The sequence below is a fragment of the Saimiri boliviensis genome, chromosome 6 (genome assembly GCF_048565385.1).
Source record: "Saimiri boliviensis isolate mSaiBol1 chromosome 6, mSaiBol1.pri, whole genome shotgun sequence".
In the NCBI taxonomy this organism is placed as follows: Eukaryota; Metazoa; Chordata; class Mammalia; order Primates; family Cebidae; genus Saimiri; species Saimiri boliviensis.
Window position 1 is genome coordinate 67,365,720 of NC_133454.1, and position 14,273 is coordinate 67,379,992.

At 43.8% G+C, this 14,273-nt stretch overlaps 1 protein-coding gene across 14 annotated transcripts in view; it reads left to right on the forward strand.

Annotated features, from left to right (window-relative positions):
• Nucleotides 1–14,273, forward strand: part of NTM (neurotrimin) — a 969,594-nt gene that overhangs the window by 771,284 nt on the left and 184,037 nt on the right. For all 14 annotated transcript variants that reach the window (XM_039471027.2, XM_074400884.1, XM_039471028.2 and 11 more), the window contains one exon: nucleotides 1,638–1,870. In XM_039471027.2, coding sequence (XP_039326961.1) covers nucleotides 1,638–1,870 — 233 coding nt within the window. The remainder of the gene's footprint in view (nucleotides 1–1,637; nucleotides 1,871–14,273) is intronic.

A 14,273-nucleotide genomic window follows, 5' to 3' on the forward strand; every position in this document is an offset into this window, starting at 1 on the left:
TCTGTAAGAAACCTCTCCTGTGATTCTAATATAAGTAGCCCATGTCTACTTTAAGAGATAGTCCTCTGAACTTCCCCAAGTTAGGTCTTCACTCATTTCCATGCTGTGCCAGAATGGTGCCAGAGAGAGCCTGCCTCTCATCTGCAGTGCCAGAAAATGAAATAAGCTACAAAAAACTTGTTGGACACCTGTGCCAAGATGTTTCTTGTAGGGCAGTTTTTCCCACAAGAGCTCTCGGCAAACTATCCATCTGCACCTAAGTGGTCCTGCCATAATGGTGAGACATTTATGTAAGCAAAGCAGAAGGGATGCGTGGTACAGGATGTCTCATCGGGACGAGGGCCTCCTGAAGAAACAGGTGTGTGCAATAGCGGTTGGTAGAATTTCTGTGGCGACAAACCATTTTGAGAATCCAATAGAAGCAATCACCCATCCCTGATGAAAAATTCACCTTTGCCCATTATGAGGCTCACACAAGACCCCGGCTGAGAGATCTGACTTCTGTACTTTTAGCTCTCATTCCCTGGACAAGTCACCAGACTGTTCAGAACTTTAGAGTCCTGCTCTTTAAAGCAAAGAATGAGTACCAGTGTCAACCTCACCAATTTGTTGCAAAAAATCAAATGAGATATTGAGCTGTAAAAGTGCTTTGTACACTGCAAAATAATGTATACATTTGAGGCATGGTTATACATACTATGCTACATTGTTATTTCCAGTGTTATAGTCAGGATGAGGGCACTGTGTTTGTGAATTTAGCCTAAGGCCACGGAACAGACTTGCTGTAGCAAGAGAGGGAAATGAATACAGACAGAAAGACACAATGACTACTTAGCTAGGGTGGCTAGAAAATTTAAAAGTGTAGAAAAGACAAGGGAGCTTCCACAATTCAAGGACTCCAGATGCAAAAATAAAAGAAGGAAAATCTATTTTTATATGTGCAGACAGTTTTGAGATTTTGGAAAGTGGCTTTAGTCTAGCAGTTACTGAACATTTCTGCCCCTGGGTGTAATGACGATGAATAGCAATAGTGGTGGTCTGTATTTAGTTTTGACTGCAGAAGCCTTCTGTGGGAATCTGCTGTTCTGAGATGAGAGGAATGATGTTTAGTAGTTAAAAGCTGGGCGTCTGATCTAACACGTATTTATTGTGTGACTTGGAGAACTAGTTTCGTTTCGTTTCTCTGCTCTTCGAGGCCTTTTTCAATGAAAGATTCTTCATAGGGTTGTTGTAAGTATTGAATGACTCAGTGCACCCAAAACACCTAGACATAAATGTGAAGGATGATCGTCACCCACATCATGGAAATCCTTGAACAAAGGGAGAGTGGTAGTATTCGAAGTATCCAGCCATCCTGGGCATGCAAGATGCCTCCAGGTTATAACTGAGATCGTATTTGAAGTGGTTCTGTGCCCAAGTGGTTTGAGAAACACTGAGCGGCGTTCTGAGGCTATAACCCACAAGGCCTTTGCTGTGTTCCAGAAGTCTACCCCTGACAAATCCAAGGAAATGTATATATTGGGGGAAGAGAGAAAGACAAGATATTCTAGCCTTGCCATGAGGAACCCCCCGCCCCATCCCCGATGGCTACTGTCGTCTCTCAGTCCCTTGACATACCTGTCTGGTCTTCCCCTCAGGTGCACTATTGACAACCGGGTCACCCGGGTGGCCTGGCTAAACCGCAGCACCATCCTCTATGCTGGGAATGACAAGTGGTGTCTGGATCCGCGTGTGGTCCTCCTGAGCAACACCCAGACGCAGTACAGCATCGAGATCCAGAATGTGGATGTATATGACGAGGGCCCATACACCTGCTCGGTGCAGACAGACAACCACCCAAAGACCTCTAGGGTCCACCTCATTGTGCAAGGTAGGTGGGCGTGGCTTGGTGGAGAGGTCTGGATGGCTAGCCGGGAAAGCCTTCGGGTAAGGATTTTTTTCTCTGATCCTCAACAGAGATGAGTTCCCCTTGTTCTGTGCGTCTAGGGTCCAGGACGCATTTCTGGTTGTCGTCTTGCAGTTAGAAGCTAAATTTTCCAGTCATTTTCATTGAGTGAAACTTAAGAATTTTTTTTTTTCATTTTTGTTCCAGTACTACATTTTCTCTGAAAATTATCTTTTAATTATTGCTTTTCTTGGCTTTTTCTCCTCTAAGTTTTAGTTTTTGTTGTTTTTAGATTTCATCCAATTTCAAGATTGTGTTATGTTTAAAACCAGAATTTTAATGCACGTTTGGAGCTACGGGTATGTCATGCCCGCCTCCAGCCTTGAAAGAAAGCAGAGCCAACCAGGATGCACGGGCACTGCCCTCAACAGCATCCTTCACAAGTGCCTGCTCGTTTCTAGCTCACTTGAACCTCCTCTCATCTCACAGCCAGGAGTTTTGGATGTCATTTCTCCCCTGTAGTACTGGTGTCTGACCCTCCCTGTATTGATTCCATCCCAACTCTGCCGGCCTTCTTCTGCTCCCCAGGCTCCTGGCTTCTGAGGCTTTGTGTGTTTGCATGCGTGTGTGTGTGTGTGTGTGTGTGTGTGTTTGTGTGTGTGTATTGGTTCTGCTCTCTAGAACCTGGGAATGGAGCTCATGGAGCTTACTTCTTCCCGCAAGGCAGACCCAGTCCTGGACATTCACACAACACTTAACCTGGTAGAAGGATTCCTAGTTAGTGAGCAAGAGCCGGCATCACGCTTGGTTGCTTTCTGGCTGTGAGACCTTAATCAAGTTGTGACCATGTCTCAGGGTTCTCTTTCTGTAAAACGGGTCAATGTGAGGCCTGAATTGAACACGTATTGACATAGAAGACACTTAGAAGAAGGTCTGGTACACACAAGTGCTATTTCAGCATTAGCTGTTGAGCTTTCTTTTCTTTTCTTTTTTAGTACTCTTACAATTTTTAAGCTTTTTGAACATCTTTTACAGTGGGCCAAATATCTTATTTTGTGATGTCAACAGCGTAGCCCCTGAGTAGTGGCATGCCAGCTCCCGTTCTGGAGCCATTTCCCAGCCTGACCCCAGGCCCCTTCAGCCAGGGACATACAGCTCCAGGGTGACAAAATCCTCTCCTCGGGGCTCCTTCCACTGGCCCCCTTGTAGGTGTGTTCAGAAAAGGGTAAATAGCTATGGGATGATTGGTTAGAGACAGAATACGAAGGAAGGCAGCTTGACAAAGAAAGAACTGAAGTGAGCTGGAAGAAGGAAGGGGTGGTCGGCTGTTGGACAACAGGAGAGGGAGGAGCCGGGGTCGCCATCAGCACTGTCGAATAAGGCAGGGTCAGCAGGACTGAGAAGGGGACACCCGAGGACACGCTGATGCTGGACCTGGCTCGGGCCAGTGCTTATGCCAGGGGACACTGGAATCCCTCATGCTGTGGCCCAGGTTCGGTCATGCCGAGTTTTTATTATATTTTGTTTACTCTTTCTTCCCCAAAGGAAATTACAATGGCTCTTTAAAAATTGATTCTATAAATGAATACCTTTGAACTGATGCATGCAAACAGCATTTTTAAGGAAAATAGAATTGCACAGGTGTCAGAGTACATTACAAAGAGTGGGTAGGTGCTGCCACGTGAGATATATCTTTCAGTTTGTGTACATTTTTTAATGTAAAATACATTTTGTATCGCGGATAAGGAGACCAAACATGCTTGTGAATCTCCACTCTGTCGCGGGATGGAGAATGCCCCAGTCCCACCATCTGCACACTCTACCAGGTGGTGCTTTGGAAGCCATTGCTCAGCTGCCCTCCTGCCCTGCCCCAACCCCTGCACACTTACTGTTGAGAAAAGAATACCGAGCGTTGATAATGAGAGACTGGGAAGTAGGAGCTATCATAGACATTTGCTTTAGGAAGCAAGGCCTTATGGAACTGGAAAATGGAAGGAATTGTGAAAACGCTAAAGTCTCCTTGAGAACAAGGATCATATTTTTGTCATTTTCTTTGTTCAGCCACCCCCACCCACACACCCTCACACACCTCTGCCCTGAGCACCTGGCAGAATGCCTTATGCAAAATGAACATTTAATAGATGCTTATTGAAGCAAATGACTAGAATTAGAGTCGGGCGGTTTTCTTTGGGCCCTAAGAGAGAGGACTGGGTGTGTGTGGGGGTGAGATGAGGGGAGGGGGTGGGAGGATGGAGTCTACATTAATCTTTGCTCACGTCCAAGCTAATGGAAAATGTCTAATCCCCAGCTAGGCGTTTACATCTGTGACTTGGCTAGGTGCCCTCTTCCCATGACACACCACCTCAAGTATTGGAATCTCATCTTGGGCTAATTTTCGAATGCTGATGGGTGTATTGATCTGGAAACAAGCTGGGTTAAAAAAGGCATTGGTCTTGTACACAGATTCAGCCCAAGCTAATCCGCTGTCGATATGCCTAGACTGAGTGTTATCGACACATTAATGAAAAGAGGACCATAGTTTTTTCAGAGCCAAACTGACCCCCTCTTCAAAGCAATCAGACAAACTACATAGAGCCAGACTCCTGTGTTTCTGTATTAAAAAGAGGATGTACCACCATCCTGGATTACAAAAAGAAAAAAAAAAAGAAATAAAGAAATAAAAAAGAAATATATTTATCTTGGGATTGTTTATTATACTGAACATAAACCCTAATTCCCCTAGCAGAAGTTGACTGTCTGGATTTGAAGCTGCCATTCAGCCCTGAGCACAATACTTCTGGAATAAAAGTTGGGCATATTAGGTTTTCAAAATGGTATTATGATCATTTAAAAAAAGAAATAAAAACAGCAGCAACAAAAAGGAACTAAATTCATATTCTGCCCATGAGTATGTGTATTTATGTATATGTAGTCAGCTTCATATATAAATACACCTACACAGAAGGAAGGTAATGACATTTCACAGTATTGTGCGAGCTGCTTCAGGTCTGGGGTTATGTCTTTCCCCTTACTGACAAATATCACATCTTCCCCCTAGTTCTCTGTACTGGATTTTCTGCCTCTGTGGTTCTGATCTGATATGGCTGGTTCTTGCAGACAGCCATGATGTGAAGGTCACCACATGGGGCAGATCTCTGGGGCAAGCTAGGAGCAAGGGCCATCCTTGGGGAGGAGGGTGACCCTGGAGCCAGTGTGAGAGGGAGATGGAGGGGAAGACAGCAGAAAGGGGGAGACGAGAGAACGGGGCTAAGTAGCTACCTGCCACGTGGCTATTTAAAATTAAATTTAAATTAGCTACAACCAAATAAAATTTAAAATTTACTTCTTCAGTCACACTAGCTACTCTGAAATGCTTCCATAGTTATGTAGGACTGGGGTTCCTGTACAGGAAGCCTGGCACCAGCATTTGCTTCTAGAGGGGGCCTCGGACTGCTTCTATTCATGCCACAGGGTGAAGCAGATCCAGTATGCACGGAGATTGCATGGTGAGAGAAAAAGCCAGATACAGCAGCGACGGTACCAGGGTCTGTTTAAGCACCAGCTTTTGAGGAAACGAACAGAGCAAGAAGTCACCTGCTGCACCCCCTGCGTTGATCTCTTTATACTCCATCCCCATGGCCAAACATCTCCCATTAGGCCCCCACCTCCAATATTGGAATCAACTTTCAACATGAGGTCTGTGGGAACAAGCACCCAAACTACTGCACTCCTGCATTGAACAGTGCAGAGAGAGAACATTTATGTGAACTTCCACTGTAAAAGCTCTGTTGGGTAGTGCTATAACGGGTTGTTACATGGATCAGCAGGAGTTAAAGCTCGAATGGTTTTTCATGACGTGAAGGGCCAGGTATATCATGGAAAGGAGAGGGAAATTTTAGAAAGAGGATGGAAATTGCAAAAAGATGGTGCTCTTTTAAAAACAAGAGAGAATTGTTGAAAAAGATGGAGTAATGGAGTTCCTAGGTAACCTTAGGCAGAGAAAAGACTCTGGAGTCCAAAGACGTACCTGAAGGAGACTAGGCAGAGTTCAGGGGTTGGTTAAGCGTGAGCCTGGGGGTGATAACTCCCCCAGGACACTGAGGTTTCTACCTGTGAGCTCTGGGAGAGATGAACACTAACATATCTACAGATCACATGGCAAAACTGATTCATCAGCAGAGGGGAATGAGTTCAGATACCTGGACTTTTTGATTTTGAGATACTTTGAATACTCCCTTCAAAATGTGAAATGTAAGAAATACCACCCATGGATTTGCATGTCCAGAACATAATCTTTTTGTCCAGAGTGAGGGAGATTCATCTAAAATTTATTAACATTTAGGTCTAACGATTTCTATCTCTTTGACCTTAGGGTTTTCTGCTTAATAAATGTAATTAATAAGTGGCTGTGTCTGGAGTCTAGCCGATTATTTTATTCCTTTTACTCTCTTAATCCTGCTACCAAACTGATCATCTTGTGCATCTGAAAAAGCCCTACTTCTGTCTCTATTGTTACCGTGAACAGGTTACATCTTGGAAAACAGAGTGGATCAAACACTCAGTGGGAAGGAATTGTTTGCCAAATTAAGGACAGCTTGAGAAGATGTCTAAAAGGCCCCTTCTGTGTTTCTAAGAACCCATGAATGGTGGTAGAGCAAAAGTGTGCTAGTTGTCCATAGAATGTTAAGAAAGGCCCGCCTTATTCGAGCGTGGAAAACGGATTTTTCAGTTTTGACTGGTGAACCTGCAGGATTCAGTCTCACTTAGAGACACATTTGGATGACAGAAAACAGTAGAATACAGTGCTTATAACAACAGGAATATTCATGTAATAATTTTTTTAAAAATAGCTTTTAGCCCCTTTATCTGTTTTCCAGGCCCTAAGTTTCTCTTTTGTCATTGGAATATCTAATCAGCACCCCCACTTTTGTCTGGTAAAATGAGCTTTTCTATTTCTTGCTGGGCAGAATTAATCTGAAAATCCCTACTATTGTTTGATTGTTAATTACCTGCCTTTGGAGTCAAACAGCTCTGAAGCTCAGGTAAAGAAGGGAAACACAAATGCCTATGGAATAAGGCAGGAATGAGGGAGAGAAGCCAGGGCATCTGTTCACTTCATGTGTTCACGTAATTCCAAGGAGAAGGGGACTACACTGGGGAGACACCCGGCCCAGGCAGTGACTTGCAAATAATGGATATACGTCCACATCAGCCCCTCATTTACCTTTGATTGTCCCCCTGCTTCTGTCTCTCTCTCTCTTACCCACCTGATATATACAACCATGTTCTTTTCCAATCCTGAATAATGAGTTCACCTTGTCAAGCAAAGCAAAGCTCATTATTATGATTCAGAGAAGAGGAACAGTAACGTTTAATTTCTGGATACCTATACCCCAGTGACCCCTCCCCACTCTGAATCTGAACTGAAGGAAATCTGAAACACAAAATATCAAAGGAAATAATGTGACCTAATCTTTACTTTGAAAGCAAAGCTCTCTGTCTTTCCAGACATGTCACCCAGAAAGCACCATGCCCTTTTGGCAGGGCAAGGCTCCCGGAGAGCTCTGAACATCTTTGCACCAACACTTCCCATTCAAGCTGAGTCCATGGGAGAGGAAAACATCATGATCCAATTCTAAATAGACTGAAGTCACCTTCTGAGAACATCTGTGTTCTCCAGATGTCAGTAGCCCCGTGTGACAGTTAGTGGGGCATACTTATCATCCCAGACTGCTTTCAAATGACCTCTCTTTTTCGTGTCCCATTCAAGAAATAGATGAAAATGTATATTTGGTCTGGTCATAAGACTGTGCATCTAAATTTGATAGAACTTTGAAAAAGTCAGGAAGTTAAATTCCACTACCAAATTGGAGCTCTCCTCAACGCACCCTAGAGAATGACAAGGAAGTAGGGCATTTTACCTGAAATTGATGTACAATATCTAGACAGCATGCAGATGAGGCAACTCTGTTCTACCTGGTGATTTTTAAAATGTCTTGAAGCACTTACTGACAACAGAAGGACAAAAATTGACAGAAAGGCTAGACCAATGTTAACATTTCAGTAAACCCACCCCAAATATCATCTGTCTGCTAACCCAAGTAGGGCAAAATGTAGAGACTAAAGTAATCTCAGCAAAATGCCAGAGTAAAAGTCATGTTCGTTTAATAATGGCATTTTCCTTTCCTTTTGGTATGGCTAGGAAGAGGTCCTCATGTTCTCTACAGAGTTTGGAAAACTTGGCATCTTTTGCAGAAGAGTAGATCATAATAGGGTCCCCTGTTCTAGCCTAGCACACTCACTCATAGAGAATGGAGCAGAAAGTTCAGATGACTCATATTGCTTTACAGCAAGAACTCACAGAAATCAGGCAACATCTCTCCAGGTAAGAAGTTAGGGCTCCCATGGGAACATCTGTAAGCTGCCACTGAGTTCTTACCCCTTAGATGCTTTTCCCCAGGGAGTCTGGGCTGCCTCCGAGTGGCTTCGGATTCTAACACCATAGGATTGAGAAATGTGGCTTGGATTTTTTCTGGATCTTGATTCTTTCTGCAGCTTCCAAGTGAGAAATGTCATTTATTTTTGGGAAAGGACAAACATCAGATCTTGAATAATCAGCTTTTTCGAGATATATCCCTTTAGACTCCCATTCCCATATCAGAGTGCTGATTTATTCAAGCTGCACTTGAAGACAATCTTCTTAATTAAGGGTTGGATGAGGTCTTTTTATGGTCTCATGACCCACCACTACAGATCTTTTTAATCCTATAATATATCCAAAAATTTCCTCATTACCGTATTCCTAACAGTTTCAGAAGGTCACCCCAGCAGAGTGTGTATACGGCAATATTAAGAGAAGCATCACTGAGTTGGAGGCCATGACTGTTATGAGAAGGTTCTTAGACACTCAAAAGACCCAAAGATTCTGGTCATTCTTTTCTTCTTAATACACTTAAACTGTGTAGCTTCTGAGGCCCTGGGGAGTAGCTGATGAGGAAGATTTCCGTCCATTTCTTGTCAGATTGAAGGCAGTCTACTGACTCTGTTGAATTCCATTTAATGGTATTTTGAAGCTAGGTCTGAGGACACAAAGATTCAGACAGAGCTCCTGCCCTGTTCAGCAGAGGAGACCACTCTACTAACAAATATCTGTCTCATATGGTAACAGAGATTCGGATGTGTGAGTGTGTAAATGCTATGAATACACTGAAATAGAGTAATTGAATTTACCTGTAGGATGGGACAAAACTACCAAGTTATGTTTTATGAGTGTCTTCAATGTCTTTAGAGGACCTGAGGGGAAGTGGCGTCCCAAACAAGAGCAATCATGTGGACAAAGCTTGGAAGGCTGAACGCAATGGTGTGTTGGAACAGTGAGGGCGCTAATATGGTCACAGGGCAGAGTTCCTGGGGTGAGATCATCCAATATATGGCCAGAAATGCAAGCTGCATCTCAGTTTCAGGTAAAACCAGACAGGCTTCCAACAGGCTTGTTTTTTCTTTTCCTGCTAGAATGCTACTTCTCTTTGTCAAAGGAAGTGCACATTAGATTGTTCTGGCAATGGTAATCAAAAGATATCAGTGGAAAAGAACATAGCAAATACTTGGGTCAATAAACCTTGGGTGGAAAGAAGATATATTGGAAGGAAAAAACACATTCAGTCCCAACTGATTCTATGCCCCTTGCATGGTTAAGACACAAAGGGGAAAGATAGCCAAAGACTTTTCCACCAAAGAGTCAATTGTCTAAAGCAGTAAATGTATGTCTTACATTTGAATTTGAACTTGTAATAATGATTCTTATTCCATAGTATAGTTAAGGTGCGTCTCTTTATGTCCTAGCAAACAGAGTATGTGGTACTGGGTTTTGTGCTGTCATGGTGATGATCATGGCAGAGAGGGTGAGGATGCTACCAAGGATGAGTGACAGCCGCAGGAAACAGTCCCCAACCCTCAGGTCCTCAGCAGCCTCCTACCTGAGAGTCCACATACAAATGAGAAGACTCCCTGTTTCTGATGTCTCCAGGCTAATTTAGGCTTTGAGGTGTCACCACTTGGAGGATATGTTGAGACATATTCCTGTTGAATGTCGCCTGTGGTAAATAAATGTCTAATGTTGATATGAAATTTAATTGGCTTCCGCTAGAGCTTGGCTCAGCAGAGGAATTCACTCCTGGAGTTTTTGGAGCACCGCATTTTGCTTTTGAGAGATCTTCATTTCATGTTATTTGAGAAAGAATTTATTGATGCAAAATCAGGGCAGTTTAATTTGGTGGCATGTTTTCTTTATGTCTCAATTATATATTCATGTCTTTGTGGTAAACTCAGCTGGTGGGGGGATTAAGAATTCAAAATAGAGGATTTTCACTTGGCAAGTAGTGCTTTCTACTGTGATTAATTGGGAGTCTGCACAATGAACCCGGTGTTGGCTCCATTGGGGATTTAATAGCTTAGTAGAAAGAAGTAAATTTCAGGATTTAAGAGTTTTGGGTTACAGTCTGAATTTTGATAATTACCTGGAAAAAGAATCTCCTTATTTTAGTTATTCCAGATTAGATATTCCCAACTAGATACCTTTTATAGAAGTGGTTTTGTGTCCCGTAATCTGATTTACAGAAAGGTGCCAAGCAGGTGCAGGGAAACAGAAGGGCACCCCTCATTGTGGAGATCATTTCACAGCCCTACAGCAGAAGGTGACTGCTCAGCAGCACCCCTCATTGTTGGGATCATTTACCAGCCCTAAAAGCTTCCAGGTGCTTACATCCATTTGTCTTTTTCTTTCTTCTTTATTTGGACCAAATCCTCTAGACGGGAATGCACACATGTCCTGCTGCTCATGTGGGTCCCTGTTCCCAGGAACCTATCTGGATTGCATCCTGTTTCCCCACCCTCAGCCCCTTCCATGGAGCTCGGTTGCTCCTGGCTTTCCAGCCTTCTGACCTGGTACTGTTCCTCTGCTCTCTTGCCACCATCTCCTGTGTTCTCACAATTCTGTTTGGGCATGTTTTATGGTATTCTTATTGTCCTAAAACCTGGACTTCACAGAGGGCACACGTGTGCTAACACTGTTCCTCATTCTGAGGACTAGGCTGGCCAAGCCATTTCTTCCTACTCTCAGAAAGAAAGATGAGAAATTTTGATTTTTTAAAACCCCCTTTCACACATAAACTACCACGTGTCAAGTCCTAAAATAGAGGTTGGGATGGATACAAAGATGGATGAAATGGGTCCCTACGGTGGGGACATGCAAAGAGGGTGGGGTGCAGGTAGGGTGTGGAAGGGCAGTAGCTCCCACAGACACTGGAGAGTCCCCAGGCTGAGAATGATGTCTGCAAGCTTGGGTGCCAGGTTTTGCTGTCCCAGAAGGCCAGAAAAGTAGAAAAATCTTTTGAAATTGAGTAGTGTGGCATTTTAGCTCCCAACTGTTAGAATGAAGATAGCGATTCTGCCACACCCACTCTGCTCCTCTTGCACTTGCAGCCTGAGTGATCTTTTCAAACCCAAATCTAGTGGTTCCTCAAGGACTTTTCTTTAGCCCAAGAGAGCCAATTCTTTATGAAGGAATTGGTCATCCTGGAGGCCAGACTCCAGGGGGCTTCTGCTCCTCATTCATGCCACACCCTGCCTCATTATTTTCATTCTAGTGTCTTTTATTTTTCCAGTCACAGGTCCTTTGAACATTTCCTTCCCTCTTCCTGGAATTGTCTTCTGCTTTTCACCCAGTCAGTCTTATTTATTCTTCAGACTTTGACTCAAATGTGATTTCCATAGAGAACATTCCCACTCCCACCTCCGCCAGGAGCTAGAGCCTTGCCCTTCTTTCCGGTTCTTGCCACAGTTAAAATTTAGCATTTGTCTGTGATTGGTTGATTATGTTGTTTTGTTTCCATTTTTTCCTGAGGTCAGGGGGCCTGTATGCTTGTACATTCTATCCTCAGTGCCTGGAATTTAATAGAGCTCAGGGACTATCTGTTATATAATCGATCTATAAGGGTTCTTTTTTAAATTATATTTTAATTATTAAGCAAAATGATTCACTGTTTTTGTTTTTGTTTTGTTTTGTTTTGTTTTTCATTACTAGTTGTAGTAGGCTGAATAATGGCCAAAGATATCAGATCTAATCCCTGGAACCCAAAAACACACTTTGCATGGTAGAGTCCTTACAGGTGGGATTAGTTTAAAAATTTGAGGTAGGAAAATTACCCTGGGCCTTAAATGCAATCACATGAATCCTTATGAAAGGGAGGCAGAGGGAGATTTGAAAGAAACACACAAAGAGGAGAAGGCAGTGTGAAGACAGGAGCAGAGGGATGTGAAGATGCTGACCTTTAGAGATACAGTGGTGTGGCCATAAGCCAAGGAATGCCTGCAGCTGGCAGAAGCTGGGAGCACCAAGGAACAGATTTCCCTTGGGAGCCTCTGGAGGAATCACAGCCGTCCTGATACCCTGGTTTCAGCCTGGTGAGAGTGATTCTTGGACTTCTGTCTTCTAGAATCATTAAAGAATCAGTTTCTCTTTTTGTTAAGCAACTAAAGGTAAGGAACTGTGTTAAGAAAAAGGAAACAAATACAATGGCCTTCAGTGTTTTGAATCCTGAACGGCTGGAAATAGGAAAAACAAAAATGGATATTTGAAATCTGCCCCAAATTTAGTCTTTGTCCCTGTGAGAGATGAAGTAACATTTATCTTTTTCATTATTTCTTTTTTAAAAGAATCTCTTTGGAGATGCACCCTTGTCATGTCAATGCAGTGAGGCATCAGCTTCTTGTCCTTTGGATATCTACAGGAGCCGATGGAATCATCCACATTTTACAACTAAGATGATACTTTTTGATGTTGAAAATTTCTGTCCCAGGGGCCCTAGGTATGGAAGCAGGGAGGGAAGAACACCTCTGCCAAATACGGTTTTAATGAGAGGAAATCACTGATGTTGCCTAGCATTAGGCTGTGAGATTTGGTTTGTGATTGTGGGACAAATGTTGCAGATTAAAATCACTAAATGTCTTCTTGTTAACTGGGAGGGGGGCCTCATATTTGAGTTTTATCTCCACTACGTGTCTCATACGCATCTCAAACTCAAATGTACAAAATAGCTCTCTTGAATTCTAGCCTTCTTTCCCAGCCACCCGCTGACTCTGGCCCTAGCCCTGCTCCTCCTGGAGCCTTGCTGCCTGGTAAATGGCAACCCCATTCTTCCAGTGGCTCATGTGAAAGCTGCAGCCCATCTTCACTATTTTCCTTTCCTCTACTCTTCCTCAGTCTTGAGCATGTCCTGCTAGGTGTGCTGAACTCAGAGGTTTATCCAGTCCTGCCTTTTCTGCCCTGTCCCAACCTGCTGTTACCTTTCTCTGGAGTGTTCCACAGCTTGCTGCCTAACTGGTCTGCTTTTCTCACTCTTATCCCGTCTGTTCTCCATGCTCAGTGAAAGCATTTCTGTACAGGCTTCGTTGTTCCTGATTTAGTTGCTTCCTGGCTCACCTAAGTCCTTAACATCCCTTCTGTGACCTAAAAGGTCTTCCTTGGTCCGGCCACCAGCCTCTCCCTGGCCTGCCCTCCTCATACACTCCCCCTTTCTTACCCTGTCTCCACTACTCCTTGATATGCCTGTAATACGCCAAGGTGGCACCCTGGCTTCCAGGCCTTAGAGCTCCCTCTGCTGGGGCCCCATGCCAGGTATCCTTGGGGCTCTCCTTAGGTCTCTGCTCGAGGTCACTTTAGGGGAGAGGCCTTCTTCACCACCTGCATAAAATAGAGCTCCCAACACCATATCATCACACCCCAGCACCTTTCCTGCCTTGCTTTTTTTTTTTTTTTTAAATAAAGTAAATCACCTATTGGCATCATCGATATTTCTGAGTTGGAGAGTCGTAGCCTGTTTTAACCCCTCTAGAACATGGGTGCCATGAGGGTGGGGCTTGGCCTGCCGTGTTCACTATTGTGTTCCAAGTGCCTAGAACAGGGGCTGGTGCACAGTGGGCATTCTGTAAGTTTTGTCCAATAAATAAATGAATGAAAACAAAGGCCTGCCATAAAGTGGAGTTGATCATTTTATCTCAGCATTTGCTCATTCTCTTTGTTCAAGCATGAGCACATAAACTGCTTTACTTCTGTGAAAATGTTCTGGTCCCTCTAGTCTCAGACCAGGTGACATTCAGCCGAGTTTTGCAGAATGCATTTTCTTAGCAAGATAAAGAATTGAGCCAGACTGAAGGAACAACTCACATAGCAGGAAGGACTCCGAGAGACCAAAGATGGGTCACTCCAGGTGTGGGCTGGACAGAAAACAGGAATGATGGGGGTGCCCCACAGCCCGGACAGCAGAAGAAGTCCGATCTCTGCCACCCCCAGGGTGTGGATTTCACTGTGGAGGGGATGGGGAATTACAGG